The sequence below is a fragment of the Cheilinus undulatus genome, linkage group 14 (genome assembly GCF_018320785.1).
Source record: "Cheilinus undulatus linkage group 14, ASM1832078v1, whole genome shotgun sequence".
NCBI classification, from domain to species: domain Eukaryota; kingdom Metazoa; phylum Chordata; class Actinopteri; order Labriformes; family Labridae; genus Cheilinus; species Cheilinus undulatus.
In genome coordinates this window covers 37,184,127-37,207,902 of record NC_054878.1, presented here as the reverse complement: position 1 = coordinate 37,207,902, position 23,776 = coordinate 37,184,127, and the positions used below count along the sequence as shown (strand labels likewise).

Below are 23,776 nucleotides of genomic sequence, written 5' to 3'. Positions count from 1 at the left end.
TGTATTTGAAGGTAATCCCTGTATTGTCTTCCTGTGTGTTCTGTTACTTGATTTTCTTTAATATTTCTTTTCTGTCTTAACCATAAGAAGTTCAAATCTACACTGATCTTCTCCAGTAACCATGGTGGCATGTTTCAGCTGGAAGGTTGAGAAAAAAGCTTGTAAAATAGGGAACTTAACACTGAGCTCAGCGGTACCAATCTCAGACTCTTTTCGTTTTTCTTTCTCTTGGCAAGGATATAACACCCCCTGAGTGGGATGGTTGTGTATGTGGCCCTTTAAATTTGCTAAGTAAGTCGATGCTAGTTGTTGTCTTCTCATTTTCAAAGGCATTTCGTTCATCTCTACCTGTATAGCTGATGTTGGTGTTGTTTTTTTGCTCTTTTCAACAATTTTGTTGACGTCAGTTTTACAGTTAAGATTTTGGTCTAACCAAATGCTCAAATACTTCAAACAAGCTACGCCTCCACGCATGCGCCGCGCAGTCTAGCTGCTGGGTTGTGTCGCTCATTTTTTTTTTTTCGTTATTTGTCGGTAAACTTAACAGTGCCCGGCTAAAATAACTCATACACCCCTTAACAACATTAAATAGGGAAATACAAACATTGTGACTTTTAGATAAGCCAAAAAGCAGTTATTATACATACAGGAAATAACGTAAGGCGACCGGAAATAGTCTTAGAGGGCGGGACGTTTTTAAATTCGTCCACCCTGGATTTGACTGTTGACAAATCTCGCAGCAAACGTTTCTAAAAGGTAGGGGGGGGGGGGATTATCTTTCTAGAATATCTATCGCATAACGGTACCGTTTAATTATGCTTAACGCTTACCATAACGCTCACCTATGCTTAGCTAACCAGACGACTGTTGTGTTGTGTTTCGTCCTGACGCTGCTGTGTTTGTAAACGTACACCAAACTTAGTTAAAAGTTAGTTTAAAGATTTTCTATTCCTCCATAAGTTCAGAGAGCACTGAACGTACTCGTAGACCTAATATGCTATTTGGTTCAATCCTAACTATAAACGGTAACTGGTTCAGTTGAAATGTCCTGTTTCTAACTCCGGTGTTAGAGTTAAAGGAGTGACCATGCTAACTTGTGACTTTGACAAAATGCGTATTTCCTTGTCGTGATATGCCCATGGTCGTAATTACAACAGTTGTTAAAGACGTAATAATGCCCTTTCTTTTTGTTCTTTTTCATTCAATGAGCATATTTTAACAGTATCGAGAACAGTTAAACAAGGAGATATCTGTGAGGACAACTGACGTTTTCTCCAACTGTTATAGCCGACAGCCACATTTGAAAGTCACCAATTAAAACAGTCACCAGTTAAACCGATACCCTAACCCAAAACAAACATTATAAGAGTTTATGTTCTAACTGTATTTCGTTGAACCTACACAGGTGCCCTTTTATACAGGAATTCCATATACTGCAGATGTAACAATGTCTTCAAAAATACCAAGAGGTGAGTTATTTATTTCTCCACTGATGACTTCAAACAGTGTGCTTCCAGGCTGATGTATTTTTGACAATATGACTTGTTTTTAGGGATGCATTTACCCACGGAAACAAAGAAACCTGGTCATAAAGTTGAATCCAGAGACACAGGAACAAATGCCAACCAAAAATCAGATGGTGCCCTTAAACCTCAGAAAGAAAACGTGCCAAGGTAAGAGGCAGAATCAGGTTTACTGCCTGACATTTTGGGGGAAAACAATGAATGCCTAAGTGGAATATAGACGTAAAACACAAACAACATATGTAATTGCATTGCCAATTAACTGAAATGGAATAATATACAACTGTATACATATGAAAAACATCATACGATAGATAAAATATTGAAATAGAAAACCCAAAGGTTCAATGGTGGAGCTTTATGCAGTGTGCTATGAAGACAATAAATAGTAAAGTTCAGCGTGTGTTAATTCAATGGGTAAGTACAGATGAGGATGAAAATATTAGTCCTCCTATGAAATTTCCCTTTTTTGAGGGTATTTTGCAAGTGCTGTTAACAGAGCAAGGAATTTTCAACACAGCTTTTCCAAACATCCCTGTTTTATTTTGAATACTTACATTATTTGACTACGCACATAGAAACAAATTACTTCCCATAAATCAAAAAACTATCAGCGTTGATGCTGATGCTAATAGTCAGTCTCCTTTTTGCTGGATAACAGCCTGAAGTTATTTGTTGTAGTTTTCAACAAGTCCCCTGAGGAATCCCAGCCCAGTCTTCTCTGGCAAATCTCTCAAGCTCCTCCAGACTTGATGGTCTTCATGCACAGACTTGGTCTTCAGTTCACCACACAGACTTTTGGTGGGGTTCAAGTCAAGGCTTTGAACAGGCCAGTCAGTATTGTTCGCTTTGGTCTTATGGAGGTAGTTCTTCACCAGGAGCCATATATGTTTTGGGTCGCTGTCGTGTTGGAAGACAAAGCGACAACCAACTTACTGCTTGAGGTTTTCTTTCAAAATCTTCTCATATCCTTTTTTCTTCATGATTCCGTCCACCTTTATGAGATTCCCAGTTCCAGACACACCGAAGCATCCCCACAGCATAATACTCCCACCGCTGAGTTTCACTGTTGGGACGGTGTTCTTTTGGTGATACGCCTCTCCCTTCTTTCTTCAAACATAAGCAGAATCACTTCGGCCACAGAGTTCTAGTTTGGTCTTATCTGACTAAAGTACATGCTTTCAGTATGTGTAGTTTTTCTCCAGGTTGTCCTTAGTACACCTCAGTCTGGCTTGAAGGTGTCTCCTCTGTAAAAGTGGAGTTTTTCTTGATCTGCAACCTCACAGTCCATTTCTGCGCAGGACTCGTGTGATTGCTTTTTAAGGGCACATTTCCTGACTTGGCTAAGTCCTTCACTAGAGTCTTGTCAGTTGTTCTGGGGTCTTTAGACACATCTCTCACTAGTTGTCTTTCCAGAGTCTTTGAATCTTTCTCTTCCTACCTCAGCCAAGCTTGTTCTGTACTGTGTAGCTCTAACTGAATTTCTTGATGATATTTCTCACTCCAGTTCTTGACTCTCGGAAATGCTGTGATAGCTGTGTATATAGTTCTCCTGCTTTGTGTCAACAATTAGTTTTCTTAAGTACACTGATTTCTTTTGTTTTTGCCATTACTCTCTCTCCAGTAACAGCTCAAACCCTTACCTAAGTTTTTAGACTGTGTGTAAATGTGAAGATGACCTCAGTTTTAATTTGATTTTACAAGCTTTGAGCATTAAAAAGCTAAAGCACATCGCTACATAACAGTGGTTTGTGCTATGGCTCAACAAAAAGATAACTTCTAAAGTGGGGTAATAATTTAGACCCTGGTAGTTTTTGGTATTTGTGATTTTTTTTTTTATGTAAGCATCCAAAATGATATTAAGATTATGGAAAAACTGCTTTAAAAATTCTTTGCTCTGTTTAACATCACTTTGGAAATACTTATAAAAAAGTGAAATTTTCATTGGGGGGTTAATCATCCATCCTTATCTGTGCTCCAACATTTGAGGTAGCAATCACAAGGCCTTTACACCTTCCTTTATATTATACACCAAGATCTATTTATTTGCTTTACAGATACTGATTCAGTTGTTCTTACTTTGTCTTCCAGAAAAAATGTAGTTCCCAAAGTTCACAAAGGGTAAGTAATACATAATGCTGCATTATCAAGGGCGCATGATTCAGTTTTTTATCTCCTGATCTCTATATTTCCCCTGTCCATAGGGTTTCCACTCGTTATGGGCAACAAGCAGAGCTAAAGGAGCAAAATCAGCATTTGATTGCCACTAATGAGGAGCTGCAGAAAAACCTTGCAGACACACAGGTACAAAAGCATGGATTCTAACTTAGCAGCTCTTATGGTTAAACTTATTACATTAGAAAGGCTTCTAGCAGAATACTTGTTGGTTTTCAGCTTCCTTGGTCACATTTTTGTCATTGTTTCACTTTGCTAAAGTCCTTGTTTATTGCAGCAAAGAGTGGCTGAGTTAGAGCTACAGTTCAGTGACCTTGAGAAGGAAAATGCAGAGGTACAGAAAAACCTGAAAGACTGCCATGTGCTCCTTGTTGCTGCTAAAATAGATCCAGGTAACTTTGCATCCATCCCTTTCATAATGTGCCCAATTCAGCCTTTTTTTTTTTTTTTTTTGTTAATGGAAAGTAGTATACCCTCTTTGATGTATAGTTCTAGGAGAACGTGTAGGAGAAGCTGCACAGCAAAATGAAGAGCAAAGAAAAGAAGTTATGGTATGTATGTTTTGTTTGAGTACACTTTATTTAAGAGCATCTGAATATTAGTAACACAAATAACCACACACAGCACAAATGGATAAATATTATTCAATAAATCTACTCTAAATATTGAGTAATGAAATACAGGATTTCTTAAACTTTAAACTATGCTTGTACTTAACATGTTAAAACTTCTTAAATTGCCCATTTTCAGAGCGTCTCTTCTGACCTCCTGCATGAATTAAAAACATTTGGAGACATTGCATCCCAGCAACGAGCTCGATTAGAGGTGGGTTAAACTCACTGACATCTCTGTATAAGCTTTTTTTTTCAACTCTATTTCTTGTACTTTGTTTCATGTATGTAACCAGTGTAACTGAATGCTTGATGTGTTATTATTCATAGGAAATCCAAACAACAATGACGGAGCTCGCAAGAGCACGGGAACAGATGATGCAGGAAAGAGAGAACTTTTCCCTGGAGGCAGCTGAGATGGAACAAGTTCTCAAAGAAGCTGAAGCTCTCCTGATGTAAAAGTTTAAATAATTTCCCACCTTAAAATGTTTAAAGAAATGTGAATATTGTTGTATTTTTTGTTTTAGTAAGTGTGAATAAATTTAAATGAAGGGTTCATATTTCCTTATTGTTCTTAGCTATCTTAATTTACGAACATTACAACATACTGACCCCTTTATCCAAGTTCATAAATGTATAATAGAGTAACTTTCATGTCAGTATTTATGTATTTTCAGTTTTTCCATTTGAAATTTATCTGGAATTATAATATGCATACTGAAGCATTAAAACTGTAATTTAAAAGCAATTTCCCTCATGATTGAACAGTTTCCAAGCTTTAAACATTACCTGTTATATTACATATATTTACAGTTTCCATCTAAGACTTCATACTAATTTGCAGTATGAAAAAGCTTATAATTACACTCTTAATTACTCTTACATAAAATTGTAAATAAAAAAAATAAAACTGAGGCTTTTCAAAAACAACTAAGTCTGTGTCTGAGATTGTGTGATCAGAAAACTTGCTATGCTGCTAATCTTTTTCAATTGTATAGATATTGTAAGTAAAATGAAGAGATACTTCAGTATACACTATATGGACAAAATTTGGGGGTTGTATTTAAGTACATGTGTTTGTATACAAGGGTTACCCTACCCTAACCCTCATTACGGATGTGTAACCGTCAGGTGGCTGAATCCTCTGTCCATATTGTGTATCTTTTCACTCATTAGCTGTGGCTGTTTTACACCAGCAGATGGCACCACATGTTGTCAATGAGCTGTGCTTCATATCCCCTTTGGGATGTTTGCATCAGTCAAAAGTCTAGAAAGCCTCTTAGGTTACATTTCAAAATAAAAAAATCTCAGTTCTGCTTTATCTAAAGAAAGAAACAAACATTAAAAGCTAAAACAAAAGTACAAACTATTCAGTTATATTGACTTTTACCTATATCAGTGGCTTTTTCATGACTTTTTTTACATCATCTTTTTGTACATGTAACCTCTGAGGGGTTTTTTTTGACTGGTACATTTGAGTAAGGGTTCTCATTGCTGTCTGTGGTGTTCAGAGTGTTGATGCTGCTGGTGCTGGCTGAGTTGTTAAATCCTCTTGCACCACTGCTTATGTCCCCTAAGTGGCTGGTGTTGTAGTAATAGATGAACAGGAAAAAACCTGCAGAGACAAAACAGAATCTATTGTCATTAATGTATCTCTCCTTTAAGACCACTGCAATTGTAGTGAGTATGATAAGTTTGATCGATAGTAAGAGAAAGGGTTGGTCACAATGAAGGGAACATAAAAAATGTAAAAAAGGAAAGCAGAAAAACCTTTTCTTAGAAAATCATAAAATGAAAAGTGTGTTAATATTTGCTTCCCTCATCCATGTGAGGAACATCTTTCTGTATAGTGCGCTCACCTAAACCTATTTAGGAAATTAAAAAAAAAACTCTTCAATGTCAAAGTGAAAACAGATCTCTACAAAGAAATGTTAAATACGTGACTGTATAAACACTCCCTCCTTTAAGTCAGTATTTTGTGCATACACCTTTAGCTGCAATCACAGCAATCAGCATTGAGTCTGTGTGGACAGGTCTCAATCAGGCTTGCACATCTGGACACTGCAATTTTACTCCATTCTTCCTTACAAAACTGCTCATGCTTTGTCAGATTTCACAGAGTTCAGGCATGAACAGCCCTTTTCAAGTTCAGCCACAGATCCTCTATTAGATTGAGGTCTGAGCTTTGACTCATCCACTCCAGAACATTCACCTTGTTGTTTTTAAACCATTTCTGTGTTTTCACTGTATGCTTTGGGTCTTTGTCTTGCTGGGAAATAAATCTTCTCCCAAGACATAGTTCTCTTTCATACTGAATAAGTAGTCCTGAAGTCCTGAATTAGTCCTTCGAGATTTTCCTACATTTTGCCACATTCATTCACCTTTACAAGTCTTCCAGGGCTGGCTGCTGAGAAGCACCACCACAGCATGATGCTACCACCACCGTTCTTCACAGTGGTAATAGTGTGTTTGTGTAACCTGACACTCCAGATGGATTTGTTTCGCTCATCCATCTGGAAAACCTCTTATAGACAACGTTTGGGAAAGGGCAGAGCCTATGAAAAATCTAAGTCTCCCACATGCCTTTTGGCAAACTCTAGTCAAGATTTAGCATGACTTCGTCAGTGGTGGCTTTCTCTTTGTCTCTCTCTCATAAAGCTTTGGTGAAGAACCAGTGCCACAGTTGTTGTATGCAGAGTCTCTCCCATCTCAGCTGCTGAAGCTTGTAACTCTTTCAGAGTAGTCAAAAGTGTCTTGGCAGCCTCTCTCTATAGTTTCCTCCCTGCATGGTCACACAGTTTGTGAGAACAGAGAGGAACTGAACTCCAGGGGATGCTCAGTGCCTTGACACTTTTGTGTCCATTCCCTGACTTCTACTTTTCAACAACCTTTTCTGTGAGTTGCTTTGAGTGTTCTTTTGTCTTCATGGTATAATGGAAGCCAGGAATACTGATTCACTGGTGACTCGACCCTGCAGACATAGCTATCTATACTACAATCACTTGAGACAAATTCACAGCACTCAGGTGATCCCCATATCACCAGTTGTGAAACTCTTAGCACCAATTGGCTGGACCCCTGTTGAATTAGGTTAGTTACTTGAAAGGAGGTGAATATTTATACAGTCACTTATTTTACATTACATATTTTTGTGAAATGAAAATCTGTTTTCATTGGGACATTAAAGAAAGATTTTATTTGCCAAAAAAAGCCAAATTATATTGGTGATTTATGAAATTAAAGAAAAGGGTAAAACATCCAAAAGGGGTGAATACTTTTTGAGGCACTTTAAGGTAGAACTATCACCTTTCTGACCATGTCACCAAATTAAAAATGTCTAAGCATCCTTAACGTATTACTATAGTTGAGGGGTTTTATTTGATTGCATAGGCTCCATGTTATGGCTGATCAGTGTAGGTGGATTCTAATTCTCTTTAAATAAATAAATAAATGCAGTTTAACTGGTTGTCCTACAAGTATAAGTAGATTTTGTATTCAACATAATATGCATATTTTTCCACTTCATTTTGACTATATGTTTTTAAACTACAGCCCTGCATATTTTTTACTTTCCCATCAAATATTGGCTATGAAAAACTTGACTCTGACATCCTAGTTCATATTTAGGATACCTTGGAATGAATTAAGAACTGTGAAAACGTAGTACGAGGGGATCAGGAGGGGTCCGTAGGCGAAGAAGGCAAAACCCCAGGTGATACCCAGCATGCAACACAGTCCTAGGATGGTTAGGATGCTTCTGCCACTCTGTCCAGCTTGTGTGTTGATGTCTTTGGTTTTCTTGAGACCAAAAAGCCAGGAAAGTATGATGATGAAGGTGGTGAAGGTGAAGAGGAAGACCACAGCGTAGTAGCCGATGTTGACAATGTAGTGGACAACACTGTCAGTTATCCAGCACCTTGGAACAGAAATAAAGAAGCAATCAAGGAAAGGAGAAATGGCTTTGCTTTGTTGCATGGCCCTCCAGTCAGATATCTCTGTTTTGTCTCTTGGTCTGTGCTGTGTTTCAGAACATCAAACAAATTTTAATACCAGACAAAGTAAATACATAATGCAGTTTTTAAATGATCATTTCATTTATTAAGGGAATAGCCATTCAAACCTACCTGGTCACCATAGAGTACCTAAATAGAACCTGTCTGACAAAGTGACATAGGCTAAAAGATCTCAAATGCAACACATCATATCACAAGTAAAGAAATTCAAGAACAGATGAGAAACAAAGCCAATCTATCAGTCTGCAAAGGGTCACAAAGCCACGGTAAGAGTCATTATCCACAAATGGGGAAAACTTGGAACAGTGGTGAACCTTCCCAGAAGTGGTTGACCTAGCAAAATTACTCCAAGAGTGCAACGACGACTCATCCAGGAGGTCACAAAAGAACCCAGAACAACATCTAAAGACCTGCAGGCCTCGCTTGACTCACTGAAGGTCAGAGTTCATGATTCAACAATAAGAAAGAGACTGGGCAAGGCTCGTCTTACATTCGCCAAAAAATATCCTGATGATCCCCAAGACTTTTGGGAAAATACCCTGTGGACTGATGTGGCAAAAATTGAACTTTCTGAAAGGTTAAGTCCCATTATGTCTGGCATATAACTATCACAGCATTTCATAAAAAGAACATCACATCATACCAACAGTCAAACATGGTGGTGCTAGTGTGATGGTCTGGGGCTGCTTTGCTGCTTCAGGACATAGAGGACTTGCCGTAATTGATGGAACTATAAAGTCTGCTCTCTACCTGAAAACCCAGAGAATGTCCAGCCATCAGTTAGTGCCCTCAAGCTCAAGCGCACTTGGGTTATGCAGCAGGATAATGATCTGAAACACACCAGCAAGTCCACCTCTGAATGGCTTTAAAAAAAACAAAATGAAGGTTTTGGAGTGGCCTAATCAAAGAATGGAATTAATCTGACTGAGATGCTGTGGCATGACCTGGAACTGGCCATTCACATTCAAAAACCCAGTAATACAATTCTGCAAAGAAAAGCGGACCAAAATTCCTCCACAGTGATGTGAAAGCTTCATTGCAGTTATCACGAATAGTTGCTGGCTGTTCCCACCATGGGTGGCATGACCAGTTATTAGTGGGGGCAATTACTTTTTACCCAAGGCCAGGTAGCTTTGGATGGCTTTTCCCCCTTAATAAATGAAATCATTATTGAAAAACTGTATTTTGCATATACTCTGGGTCCTGTCTGTCTGAGGATTGAAATTTAGGATCCTTCTTGCTGTCTGCTGACTTTGCAAACTTACATGGCGACATTGTCCTCAGGGTTTGTAGTGTAGATGATTTGTTCACCATATTTTCTTGTGATGAGCAGAGCAACCCCAATTATACCTGGCAGGACTGGAAACAGATGAAGAAAACCACAGTGAATTGAAAATGTCATGTCCATGGTCAGGTCAAATAGCAGAAATTCAAGTCCTAACCCCAGCTGATGACGCAGACTTTGGTTATATAGTGCTGGATTCCAACTTTGCCCCCTGAGTACAGCTGCAGACAAAGGTGGAAGGCCTGCACTGCAAACCAGGTGAAAGTTGCCAACATGAAATAATGCATGACAGCTGCCATGATCATGCAACCAACAGAGCTCTTCAGTTTTGCAACATGGTGGTTGACCAGGAAAGAGAAGTTGAGGAAAAACATGGCCAACACAAGGTGGATGAGAATCTTTGTGGCTGTGCCAGCTTTTGATTTCCTGTGAGGAGACAGAGAAGATATGGAAGTTAGGGTGTAGTTTCTGTCTGGGTGTGTGTTTCCTGTGTGACTGCTGCCACGTGTGTCTGCTCTGCCTCACACCATCACCGCTTTCATGCCAGGTGTGCAGTGGCTGCATTTCCCTGCTGTCACAGCCCTGTCTTTTTGCCTAAGTTTTACCTCAATAAATCTAATTCATCATGCAGCTGAGCTGGAAAAAATCAAATTAAAAGCACTGTATAATTAAGTGGAGTTTCTCACCATAAATGTTTTACCAAAATTTTATTTTGAAAAGCACAAAGCAGAACTGCAACTATGTTTATCTTTCCTGTGGCATATTCTGCTTTTGTTCTGTTGCAACTGTAGTTTAACTGGTTTAGCCTCAAGACCCGAAACTAACTCTTTAATAGCAAATCCCAACCTAGATTTCTTCATTTGTATCAATTACTGTACATCTAAGTATTTTTATGAAAATGAGGTCATTTCGGTTGCCAGTTTGGTAGAGCAGGCGCTGTAGTCCTAAATGCAATGGTTGCTGTATTGATTCGTGGTCTTGGCGCTGTTTGGTGCATGTCTTCCCCTACTCTCTCTCCCTATATTTCCTGTCTATCTTCAGCTATCCTATCTGAATAAAGGCAAACCCCCCAAATATATGTGGCAAATTGGATGGAACACAGACATAGAGAAATGTTCTTTATCATAGACTTTTTGCCACGTATTTTTCATGGCACATCCATAATCCACTGAAAATGTGGATTGAGAACCAAGGGTGTAGAGAACAGCTTCATTAGACTCAAGTGTTGGGGCTTGTGGTCTTCATCTGGATCATCTAGAAACAGAGCAAATATTCTACCAATGTGGATCAAGGCTCTCTATTGATTAATTACTTGTCTATTTTGGCCAAGAGATGCGCAAAGCTTGCAGTAAAACTAAGTGAGCCTTCTGTTCTCAAGATTCTTGGCGCATGTAACATAGAGGCGGTCTGAAAGCCCTGACTTCTTTACATGTACACCAAAATAAAAATCGACCCATAGCACAGCCATTAAGCGGCCACCATTCACCCAGTCTGACATGGCCATAAGGAAGCCCTGAGCAGCTATTCACCACTATACTCCATTTTCCAGTGATGGCCACTATGTTATGATTGCTTTCTTGCAATCTTGCCATACTAATGTGTTATCTTGGAATTATTTATCCACTAAGGACTTCCATTAAGCCCAAAACTTTATGATTGCAAGCAATGTAAAAGAAGAGAGAAGCATTAGAACTACGTTAAAAGTGGGAAACAATGGAAGCCCTACATGGGCACACATCCATAATATCCAGTCATTTTTGCAAGATCTGGACTTATACGTCTTTTATCCCAGGGATCCCTCTATTCTTTCTCACTCTGGTGATTGGCTGATTATGGGTGTTCACTCTCTTAAAGACCCTGTAAAGTGAAATCCAAAGTTTTTGACTTAACACACTAGATATGTAGGAATATGGTTGCTTTAAACATGTGAAAACACTGAGATGTATACATGTGACTGAATTCTGGATTTGGACTGTTAGAAAGTTTTTCACCTCTTTCCTGGCTTTGTTTCATGTGGGCGGGGCATCTCATCACCTCATCAGTGTCCAAGTCCAGTTTCTCAAAAATCTACTCCCCATCTGATCCGCCACCTCACTGCCCCATCAAGTACATGAAGTCATCATAACGAAGTGTAATCGCCAAAGACGTCGCACATTTCCCTTCATCAAAATTGTTGCATATTCACAGATTTTCATGCAGCTGTGTATAGCTAGAAAGTTGAGTTTACATATAAACAAACAGTGTGTACCACTTTAAAGAAGACTGTCCCAAAAAACTCAGCTCAGCAGAGTTTTTTAGTTGCCTACTAAACTACATCAAACTCTTCAACAGTCTGTCTGTGCCAGCCTGGTGCCAGCCAAGCACTGCCAACTGTGGGTTGAGACTCAAGTAATGTTGGAGACAGACTTGCATCATACCAAAAGAAGGCATGCTTTTGTTGTCTTTGAAAATAAAATAAATTTAGCCATTTTTATGGGAAACAAACCTAAGGGAAAATAAACTGAGATCTTGAGAGCGCAACTAGAAATGACACATTATAATGTAAAAATGTAAACAGAATGTGTTGATGCACGACTGCTTGGGGCTGCCAACAACTCAGGCCACAAAGTCTATTCAAATCATGAGCAATGTAAGAGGTACATGTTAGATATTAGACACATTATACTCTTCTGTAAACATGGGGTTATTTCCCCTTAATAAAAAAACAAAGTCTATTCAAATCGTGAGTCATGTCAGAGGTACATGCTAGATATTAGACACATTATACACTTCTGTAAACATGGGGTTATCTCCCCTAAATAAAAAAACAAAGTCTATTCAAATCATGAGTCATGTCAGAGGTACATGCTAGATATTAGACACATTATACACTTCTGTAAACATGGGGTTATCTCCCCTAAATAAAAAAACAAAGTCTATCCAAATCGTGAGTCATGTCAGAGGTACATGCTAGATATTAGACACATTATACACTTCTGTAAACATGGGGTTATTTCCACTAAATAAAAAAACAAAGTCTATTCAAATCATGAGTCATGTCAAAGGTACATTAGATATTAGACACATTATACACCTGTAAACATGGGGTTATTTCCCCTAAATAAAAAGGAATATTTATCACTATTAGAGGAAGGAAATGGAAAGAAGTGATGACGCTGTTTTTAGTCAGAGTCCACAGAAATTTTATCGCACTCTCCAATGACGACACCTGTTCAGAACAGTCTCATTTTCCTACCGCAAACACACAACATTGTCTCTACCCTGGTGTTCTGCAGCAGTCTTATTTACATAAACTTCCACCATAGTATCACATATACCAGGGTTTGCTTGTCTAGTCAACATCATACACTATTGCACCATTTCTAGCTTCTTTTCCCACTTTATAAGAATAAAAAAATAACTTCTACCTTTGTTACAGCGATCTGGAATATTGTGCAATAACATCCTAGCCTTATAGTCAACTACCAAAAAGGGACATGGACCACTTTTACCAAACAATAAATTCTTAAAAATCATGCTTTTTTTAATGAGCTTTCTGTAATAGTGATAGCTTCTATAGTGACTCTTTGAAGAAACTACTTAAGTTTCTAACTTAGCAGAAAAATGTTGTCATCATTACCTGATAAGAAAGTGCATGAAGAGGATAGTGCCGAGGGACAACATTGACACGCTGCACCCCACTTGTGTGATGATGGTGAGGTTCTTCAGGTCTGAGCTGGAGATAGTTTCATTCAGAGGAGTCTGCAAAGAGCAAAAGTTGAACAATTTTCGGTTGTTGTCACAGGCACTGGCATTGGTAATAACACTGGTGCTTCATCACAGAATTATTATTCTCTGGGATATTTTAAGTCAGCATAGCTCTACATGATCAGACAGGTCAATCAGTGGTAATTTATAGCCTAAATATATTACAAAGGAATTAAGACACACCAGTAATATAGCAAAGAATGTTAAATGGGAACACTGGCATGTGATGTCGTCTCCATCCTTTACAGTCACACATCCGTCACCAGTCCAGACTGGTCGGCTTCCTAAACCAGAAGGAAAATATGCATACAGTGGTGACAGTTAGTGAAGGGTTCATGAGTGAGTTTGTGTGACAAAAAACCAAAAGATTCAAGCATTACTGGTAATGCTTTCTTAACCCTTTAGAGCAGGGTTGTCAAACTCAATCACAGCAGGGGCCAGATTCTGGATTCAGGACTAACCTGCAGGCCTAACAGGCTCACCTTTTAAACCATAAACTTCCAACCTTGCTTCACCAGTAATAAAATATGAAGAAATAAAGCTAAGCACTGATGATAAACGATTTTGACATTTAAAAATTTAAAAAGATAAGATAAGATAAGGCTCACAATCTGAGAAAAGTAAATTTATTAGTTCAAAAAGGTCAAAACATGAAATTGAAATCGAAAAATTATGTTTTTAATGGCAAATATATTAGAAAGAAGTCAAAATCATGAATTAAAAGGTCAACATATGAAATAAATTTTGTAATCATGACATTAAAAGTCAAAATATGAGTTAAAATTTTAAATTGTGAGCTGAGAGGATTATGAAGTCAAAGTTTGGAGTTGAATATATGAGATAAAAAACAAAATAATTGGTTAAAAAGGTCAAAATATCACTTAAAAATTAGAATCTTAAAGTTCAAAATATTATGAGAAGTCAAATTTATGGGTTGAAATGCTCAAAATATGAAATTAAAAGTCAAAATCTTAAGTTTGAGTTCTAATTGTGAGATGCTAAATTGATATTGTGAAATTAAAACACAAAGTACTTTCTTTTTCCACATTCCTGACTTCTTATCTAAATATTTTTGCTCCATACTTTTTCAGATTTCATGACTTAACAAGGATATCTGAAATCTTTAAGGATAAGTTCACATTTTATACTTGAGGAAATCTGCAGCCCTTACACTGATGGGCCAGTTATAACAGAGATATGAGATCATCTTTCGGGCCGGATTAAACTGTTCCACTGGCCGGATTTGGCCACCGGGCCTTGAGTTTAACACCTGTGCTTTAGAGGGACGGATGATGAATGGATGAACAAGTGAGAATAATTTAATATATTATTATTTATGTTATATTCATTCAGCTTTGTTTGTTATCCGGATGTTAATCTGTAAATCAATCAACACATTTCCTCGATCATCCATCAATCCTGAATGTTTGTATGTGATACAATAAGTGACAAAAACTAAAGACAGCTGTCAGCATCATAAAAGAAGGATAAATCTAAGATGAATCTATCAGCATTATAAGCCTGTAGTGATGTGTGTCAATATCTCACACAACATTTAACCTAATATCTAAGAACAATGAATTTACCTTCACCATCCTATGAATGACAAGATGGAATACCTTTATCTAAAAAAAAGAAAGAAAAACACCATCCATCCATTCACCCATCCGTAAATCAATCCATCCATCCATCCATCCACCCATCATCAATTAACCATCCATCCATCAGTAAATCAATCCATCCATCCATCCATCCACCCATCATCAATTAACCATCCATCCATCAGTAAATCAATCCATCCATCCATCCATCCATCCATCCACTATCATCAATTAACCATCCATCCATCCATCAGTAAATCAATCCATCCATCCATCCATCCATCCATCCATCCATCCATCCATCACTTTGTCAATTCATCCACCCATCCATTATTCATCCATCAGTTCATCCATCAATTGATCGATCCATCCAACCATCATCAATCAACCATCCATCCATCCATTCATCAGCAAATCAATCCATCATCCATCCATCCAAACTTGTAAAACCATTTCTCCAATCATTCATCAATCCTGAATGTTTGTATGTGACGCAATGAATGACAAAAACTAAAGACAGCTGTCAGCATCATAAAAGAAGGATAAATCTAAGATGAATCTATCAGCATTATAAGCCTGTAGTGATGTGTGTCAATATCTCACACAACATTTAACCTAATATCTAAGAACAATGAATTTACCTTCACCATCCTATGAATGACAAGATGGAATACCTTTATCTAAAAAAAAGAAAGAAAAACACCATCCATCCATTCACCCATCCGTAAATCAATCCATCCATCCATCCATCCACCCATCATCAATTAACCATCCATCCATCAGTAAATCAATCCATCCATCCATCCATCCACCCATCATCAATTAACCATCCATCCATCAGTAAATCAATCCATCCATCCATCCATCCATCCACTATCATCAATTAACCATCCATCCATCCATCAGTAAATCAATCCATCCATCCATCCATCCATCCATCCATCACTTTGTCAATTCATCCACCCATCCATTATTCATCCATCAGTTCATCCATCAATTGATCGATCCATCCAACCATCATCAATCAACCATCCATCCATCCATTCATCAGCAAATCAATCCATCATCCATCCATCCAAACTTGTAAAACCATTTCTCCAATCATTCATCAATCCTGAATGTTTGTATGTGACGCAATGAATGACAAAAACTAAAGACAGCTGTCAGCATCATAAAAGAAGGATGAATCTAAGATGAATCTATCAGCATGAATAACCTGCATTGGTGTGTGTCAATATCTCACACCAACATGTAACCTAATGACTTAGAACCATGAATTTACCTTCACCATCCCATGACTGACAAGATGGAATACCTTCCTGTAAAAAAAGAAAAACACCTCATTTTTAAAAAGTCTTGCAGAGGACAAACAACTCAAATTATGCACAAATTTTTATAATTTTGATCATTAAAAAAGCCTTACATGTTTCACATTCCGAAAACTGAGACTTATTTTTTCAGTGAGATTTGAGATTTTTGATCCCATTTCCACGGCTAAAACCTCATTTTCTAAAACGATGCTGTTTTTCTCATCCTGTAATAATGGGACAACACAATTAGGATTTCATATTTCAAGTGTACATCACTGAGGGTGAAACTGAGTATATCTGCCATTGTTGTTGTTTCTACCTTGGTCATATTGATAAATCTGAACAGAGCTACAAAAGGTACACTGATGTTTGCGTGAACAGCTTGATCAAACGCTTCTTTTGGCACCGTGACAGATCTGGGAAACTGGAGCAGAGTATTGTTGTCGTCTACAATCTGCAGGAGAGAGCATAAGAAGTGTGTGTTTGAATCATGTGCACAACAGTTTTAATGTAGTTTACAACATTTAAACATTCTACCAAGAGAAGACAACAATCCCAAAGGTGCTCAGTGGAGTTGCAGGGATAAAATTTCATGAACTGTCTTATTGCAAACATGGCATCCATCAGAGTACCTTACTTGAAGTCCCAGAGCTCCTCAGAAGGACCCACTTTGTATCACAAATGGAGACTGCACAGCTAGGTGCTTGATTCTATACTACTGTGGCAAGGGGTCTGATTTAAATATCAGAATTCAATAATGAGCAGGTGTGGCCAAATACTAAAATAGTAAAATTTCAAATGAGTGTACTCACACTCATGCCGTTTGTAGATCCAAACCCCATGGAGACTTCGTCCACATCTTCAGGGTCTGTTGCTCTCACCAATAGCCCCTTAACTCCTTCTCCCATATTTAGAGCAGCTGAGGATGTATTGATTTTGGTGGCAAAGTCTTCCATTTTCTTCATGACGTTACTGTTAGCAAAAGAATATTCATGCATTATTGTTTTGAGGATTTATAAAATACAGGACTGAGCACACATCACAGTTTGAGCCTTGATATTTTATCATATCTTTGCAAAAATTTCCCCAGTTTTGAAAACAGTTATTTTCAGAAAGGCCAGTAGTATTGTTTGAGCCAATAGTTAGTCTTCTGTGGTAGATAAGCCGTGTAAATTTCACTTTGTTATGAGATCTTGTGTTTTAACCTCCTGAGACCTAAGCTATTGTTTGGAATTTTTTTTTTTAAGTTTATCTTACTTATTTGGGATCAGTAGAGCTTGATTAGTTTAAAATCTCAGACCTGTCTTTTGAAAAGAAGTAGTTTTTACCAAAAATAATGCCCAAAAATATCTCGAAGATCAAGTTTCTGTGGAAAATAAAGCACTGGATCAGTTCTTGAGTGTGGTTTGGATGAGTGTTGGCTAGTTAGTCAGTTTTTGAGTCTTCAGTCAGTCAGAAATGGTGTTAGTCACTGAAAGATGGATGCTGAAGTCAACTGGTAATGGACTGTAAGGAATTGTAAAGTCAATCGAACTAAAGTTACAGTAAAGTTCTGAACCTATCCTCTAAAATAATCTAAAATTTCTGTGAAAATTATGAAACATGTTTTAAAGGTATTCCAAAAATTGAACCCCGTTTTTTTAAAAATAATCCCCAAAAGTCCCCCCAAAACTTTTCATTCAGCCTAAACATTCCAATAAAATGTACACAAAATTCCATGAAAATAACTGAATTTTCAAGCATATTCAAAATTACAACATAAACTTCCCTAAATCCCCAAATTTACAAATACATTCCATTAAAATAACAAAAAACTCCCCCAGAGCATCCAAAGAAATTCCCTGAAATTTCCTTAAAAAGTTCAAAAGGCACCAACCTTACCAAGGTTTACAATGAAACTCCCAAAAAAATTACAAAGAAATCCCCCCAAAGCCATCCAAACAAATTTCCTAAATTTCCATGAAAACAACTACAAAAAAATTCAGGGTAAATTTCCCTAAAACCTTTGAAAGAAATGCTACAAATTTTCCAAACATTTCCCCCAAATTGTCATGACTTGAAATCTCCAAGCAAACCTTCCAAAATATCCAAACAAATTCCCTGAAATTTTCAAAGACATTTCCATGAGAGTTTAAAGGAAACCTACCAACCTTGGATCCCCAGTTATATTCCCCCAAACATACAGATACGTTCACCAAATTCCCATGAAAATACCTGAAAAATTACAAACAAATCCCCCAAAACATCCAAACAAGTTTCCCAAATTCCCCTGAAAAACAACAAAAATTCAGGGTAAATTTCCCTAAAACCTTACAAAGAAATGCTGCAAATTTAACAGAACATTTCTCCCAACATTTTCATGACAAATCCCCTAAAAATGTCCAGGAAATTTCCAGGAGACTTTAAAGGGCACCTACCAACCTTGGATTCCCAATAAAATTCCACCAAAAATACAAATGAATTCACCAAATTTCAATGAAAATACCTAAAAATGACCAAAAAAATCTGCAAGTCATCCAAACAAATTTCCCAAATTCCCATCAAAAGGATGTAGTGATTTTGGTGGCAAGGTGTCCCATTTCCTTCATACCATTACTGCTGACAAAATAATATCCATGCCTTATTGTTTTGAGGATTTACAAAATACAGGACTGAATATCATCACAGTTATAGCCTTAATAGTTCATCATATTTCATCCCAACAAATTTCCCAAATTCCCATCAAAAAGACAACAAAACAAGGCAAATATCCCTTAAACCATCCCATTAAAATTTCTCAAACTTTCAAAGCATTTTTCCCAATTAAGGGGTCTCAGGGTCTCAGGAAGTTAAGCCAAACAGCAGATATGGTGTAAAAAGGTGGTGGATGTCTCTATAGTGGCTCACCAGATCTATGAAAAGACTGATACTTCTCGTGCTACGTGATACTACTGCGTTAAGGAAAGCTTGAAATTATCAGTATTGCATAAACTGAATTACTACCTCTCTAAATAAAGTAAAAGCATGTGTCTTACCTAGCTTGAACAGGATCCAGATCTTTTCCTTCTGAATAATCAACTGTTAAACCATAATCATTGAGCTCTTCAGGACCAAGTTCCTCCTCTGGACTTTCCACTGGATTATCACAGTTGATGCACTGCGTGTTTGTTTCTGTTACGTTGATGATGTACTTGTCTGTGACACTTGGAGCTGTAAGGATCAGACATCTTGTGTTATCTTTTGCAAGCATTTTTAAGTTTTTGAAATTTTTACTCTAAGAATGTACAGTAGTTTGTGCCAGTCCTTTTTTTTTTTTACTGACATAGTGCGGATGTTGGAAATTGCTTCTCCACTTCCAACCTCCATTTCCCCTTTTTATTAAGGGCTCGCATGATATCTTGCTTAAATTATTGCTGTACATAAGAAAGATAGCCAATAAGGGTAGTGGTAGACAAAGTGTATCACTCATTGGCCACATCCCAGATTCTGAATTAGGATTGCCTTTGTGGTTTGTCAGATGAAAGACTTAATGTCCCTGTAAAGTGAAATCCAAAACTTGTATCTTGACACACTAGTTACATTGGAATAAGGTTGCCCCTGAACATATGAAAACACTGAGAGCTACATGTGGCTGAATTTTTGATTTAGACTGTTGGAAAGTTGTTCACCTCTTTTCTGGCTTGGTTTTATTTGAGCAGGTTAAATATCTGAGCCCATGACATCACAGGTCTTGACTGAGAATTACCCCACCCCCCATAATGCTGCAATGGTATAAAATCAGAGTTCATTGTGAGGTAAATTTCCCAAATCCGCCACGGTTTCCCACGGGTCATTAAATGCATCATAACAGAGAGATTTGTGCCATAAAACAGTAAATTTAATCCCCAATTTATGTCTCCGCTCTGGCACAGACCCAGAAAGCTGTGCTCTGATCAGAAGCTTTTTTTAAATTTGAGAGGATCATATTGCTCCTGAGTGGGCGTGGCTTCAGCTCATTCAACCAACACGCCAAAACCATCGTAGAGCAGATGTTACTGCCACATTTTTCATGATTTTGAAGCTTGATTTTATAAACTTGTAGCTATTTTTCATGACTGAAATGTGTTCTTTCAAGTCATGTTGCAGGCTGCAAGTTCAACATTTAAATCAGCTACTGTTTGCACGAGCTGTGCGTAAGCTCAAAAGTAGCCTAGTTTGAAAGTATGTTCTTACTTATGACGGTATGGACGGATAAAATAAAAACGTCATACCTGCAATGATATTTTTGTCAGTTTGGACATAAATTTCTACTAGTTGAGATCAACCTTACATTTCTGTGGTGCATCTGTACAATGACACAACCTAAGTTATAACTGAACTAGTTTCACTGTAGGGTTTAGTGTGGACTTTACACCACAACTAAAGATGAAACTTATTCAAAGCTGATGCAACAGGCTGCAGGACTGTAACATGGGGTGGAACTAGGTCTGAACAATTTCAGGAAAATAATCTATTTTTTCCCCAATACTGCAACTGCGATCTGATATGCGATATAAAATAAACTAGGGCTGAACAATTTTGAAAAAAAATATTTAATTGTGATGAGGGAAGGACAATTTTCATGTCATCCTCATATTTAATCAGAAAATGCTAAAAAATGAAGAAAGAACAATTTTTTATAGACTGCTCTAAAAATGGGTCTTCATTGATTGCGTGATACGTAATGCATAAAATCTCTGCTGCAAAAAAGTTTTAAACCAGTATTTTGACTCAAATTTCAGGTTAAAGAAATACTGCAACTTCTGTGATCTAAAAATTGCAGCTGGCCATATCACGATTTAATCTAATTTTCAATTAATTGCCCAGCCCTAGGTTGAACAATAGCCAATCAGGAAGCAAGCTGACCAAAATGAGGAAGCACAACAAACACGGCCATGGGAACAATCGTGAACATGAAGCATAAAGTTTAGATGAACGCCTCAAAACCAACATCAACACCAACTGGAAACAAAGTGACTAGAAACGAAGAGTAGTCTTCAATCTTTAGGGTTTGTTGAAAAGTGTTCCATGAGCTTGGGGCCTTAAAGAAAAATGCAGTTTCACCAAGTTCAGTGAAGCTCGAGGAACTTTAAGAACTAATCAATCAGGAGAGTGGGTCATGTGAGTGCTTGAACTCCACTTCAACAAACGTAAGATGTAAGGTGGTGGTTTTGCAACGAGGGCCTTAAGAATGTATTAAAACCAATGTCTATCGGCCTATTTTCAAGGGATGGCCAACCGACCTTCTCATATGGACACAATGATGAGTGCTGTATCCATCACCAGTTATAAATCTAAGGGTGGGGTGATAGACCGTGTCTAAGGGCCTGAGCGTTGAAGTTGCCGATAAATGACACCTCCATAATCAAAAACTGACAAGAGCACAGCTTCAACTATTCTCTTCCTACAAGACAATGGAAAATTTGATTTATTTCTGTACAGGAAGCCAGCTCTACTGCTCATCCCACAAATGCATGTTCCTTACTAATGTGCCACCGTTTTAAAGGGAACAAACAGGCCCCAAAATGTTTCAGGTCCTGGTATTTGTGTTAATGAGCAGTTGAACAGGTGTGCCTAATAAAGTTGTCAGTGAGCATACATGCATTTTTTGCTCACCTGGAGGACACTTACTTTTTTCTCTGCAGAAGCTCTCGTTAAAAGATGCCTGATCACAAACTGTACCTGTCTGCAAACATGTAATCTGGCAGGATTCTGTTGATGGAAATCAGTGTTTGGTATAATTTCAGTTATAATACAAACTTTAACTGATGAAGAGGGCTAAAGAGGGCTTACCTGTGTGTATTGGGTTAGGAGGGGGGCATTCATCTGGATCATAAAGAAATTTATAGCCAGTAAATTCAAAACAATAATGTTCATGACATTTATTTTTATGTCTTAAGTAAAGCTTTATCTACACCCAAAACACATACAAAACAAGCAAACAGACATAGTTCACATTTTAATCACTTTTTTACTATGTTAGCACCATGTTAAACCAAGTTTTTGTGGTGTTTTTTGTCGTTTTATTATCTTATTTTGGTTAGCTTCCGGTTCCGGAGGCTGTTTCTGGCTGCTAACTTTCTTTGCTTTCCCTGAGGCATTCACCCCTCCCCCCCTGGTGCTGTGGAGAGCGCACACCTGCAGCGAATCACTCATCGAGGATCACTATTTAGGACCTGCTGCAGCTCTCTTCAGCGCCTGAGTCTTGCCAACCTTACTTTACGGTAAACGTCAGCTCCAGGCTCCTTCTCTCGAGATCTCCCAGAGAAGTTTCCAGTGCTCTTTTTGAAGAACCTTTTTGAGTAATTTCCAGTGCTTGTATTTTGCTTCTTGTTGTTAACGTGCCTCTCCCTCTTCTCTCCAGTGCCTCCTGCCCTGATCACCGCAGCCAGCTCCAGCACACTCTCACTTTCCCTTGGACTCCTGAGATCCCCCCTCCCTTTGTCACTTACCTGCACAATAAATCTGTTAAATCTGCTCCATCGTCTCCGCATCCTGAGTCCTACCATTACACCTACACAACAGAAGACTCAGGCCAGAAATGGACTCAGCGGACTCGGACACCCTCAAAACAGCAATCACTCACCAAGGACAACGTCTCGGCCAGCACGAATCCATTCTCAAAGGTATCATGCAATCTCTACAAACCCTCAACTCCCAGGTCTCCAATATCTCAGAACAGTTACTCTCAGCCACTCAGCCTCACCACCCTTCACCAGAGCCTCCACCTGTTAACAATCAGCCACCCTCAGTAGATCCTTCACCTTCACCTCCCCTCCCCCACTTTAGAGAGCCTCAAGTCCCTCACCCAGATTTCTTTTCAGGAGAGATTGGTAGCGCTAGAGGTTTTTTGTTACGTTGTTCCCTAGTGTTTGACCAGCAACCCTTGAGTTACCCCACTGACAGAGCTAAGATTGCTTTGTGATAAATTTGTTACGTGGTCAAGCCTCCCGCTGGGCCACGGCAGTATGGCATAGTGAATCCCCAGTGTTAGCCTCTTATTCTGACTTTTCTAGTGAATTATGTCGCATCTTTGACCATCCCCTTCAGGGCCAAGAATCAGCTCAACGCTTATTTTCCTCTTCCAGGGTTCTAAGTCTGTGGCAGATTTTCTATTGATTTTCGTATTGTTGCTTCAGAGAGCGGGTGGGGGGAGGTGGAACTTAAGGGTGTGTTTTTGAGAAGCCTTTCAGAAGAACTTAAAGACGAACTAGCCTCTCGGGATGAGCCTGACTCCCTCGAGGGTCTTATATCTTTAGCCATTCGCATTGACAATCGCTTGAGGGAAAGGCAGAGGAGAGGAGTCAGCACAGGTCATTCAGGCCCGTCCTGTAGCACCCCTTCTGGTCACGCCACTTCTCCCTCTCCTGTAAGACTGAGACCTCCCAGTGAGTTTTCCACTACCCTGAAGACGAGTCCATGCAGTTAGGAAGAGCCAGGTTAACCCCTAGTGAACGCCAAAGGCGTTTTAATCTTAGATTATGCATTTATTGTGGTCAAGCTGGCCATTTTCT

At 38.4% G+C, this 23,776-nt stretch overlaps 2 protein-coding genes across 2 annotated transcripts in view; one reads left to right on the top strand and one right to left on the bottom strand.

The window, feature by feature from the left end:
* Positions 1 to 675: 675 nt before the first annotated feature.
* On the top strand, positions 676 to 5,239 carry knstrn (kinetochore localized astrin (SPAG5) binding protein). The gene is made up of 9 exons (XM_041805805.1): positions 676 to 756; positions 1,406 to 1,469; positions 1,553 to 1,673; positions 3,615 to 3,644; positions 3,728 to 3,827; positions 3,976 to 4,090; positions 4,188 to 4,249; positions 4,449 to 4,523; positions 4,640 to 5,239. Exons 2-9 carry the CDS (start codon positions 1,448 to 1,450, stop codon positions 4,766 to 4,768), a joined length of 654 nt encoding a protein of 217 aa, XP_041661739.1. The 5' UTR covers positions 676 to 756; positions 1,406 to 1,447; the 3' UTR covers positions 4,769 to 5,239.
* Positions 5,240 to 5,692: 453 nt separating this feature from the next.
* Positions 5,693 to 23,776, bottom strand: part of LOC121521032 (adhesion G-protein coupled receptor G5-like) — a 39,754-nt gene continuing 21,670 nt past the window's right edge. Inside the window, exons 6-18 of the mRNA XM_041804739.1 lie at positions 22,056 to 22,088; positions 21,894 to 21,974; positions 19,280 to 19,454; positions 17,078 to 17,237; positions 16,585 to 16,719; positions 16,379 to 16,489; positions 16,238 to 16,274; positions 13,538 to 13,638; positions 13,227 to 13,348; positions 9,765 to 10,033; positions 9,588 to 9,681; positions 7,942 to 8,225; positions 5,693 to 5,924 (exon numbers count right to left, since the gene is read on the bottom strand). Coding sequence (XP_041660673.1) covers positions 5,734 to 5,924; positions 7,942 to 8,225; positions 9,588 to 9,681; positions 9,765 to 10,033; positions 13,227 to 13,348; positions 13,538 to 13,638; positions 16,238 to 16,274; positions 16,379 to 16,489; positions 16,585 to 16,719; positions 17,078 to 17,237; positions 19,280 to 19,454; positions 21,894 to 21,974; positions 22,056 to 22,088 — 1,793 coding nt within the window. The 3' untranslated portion in view covers positions 5,693 to 5,733. The remainder of the gene's footprint in view (positions 5,925 to 7,941; positions 8,226 to 9,587; positions 9,682 to 9,764; positions 10,034 to 13,226; positions 13,349 to 13,537; positions 13,639 to 16,237; positions 16,275 to 16,378; positions 16,490 to 16,584; positions 16,720 to 17,077; positions 17,238 to 19,279; positions 19,455 to 21,893; positions 21,975 to 22,055; positions 22,089 to 23,776) is intronic.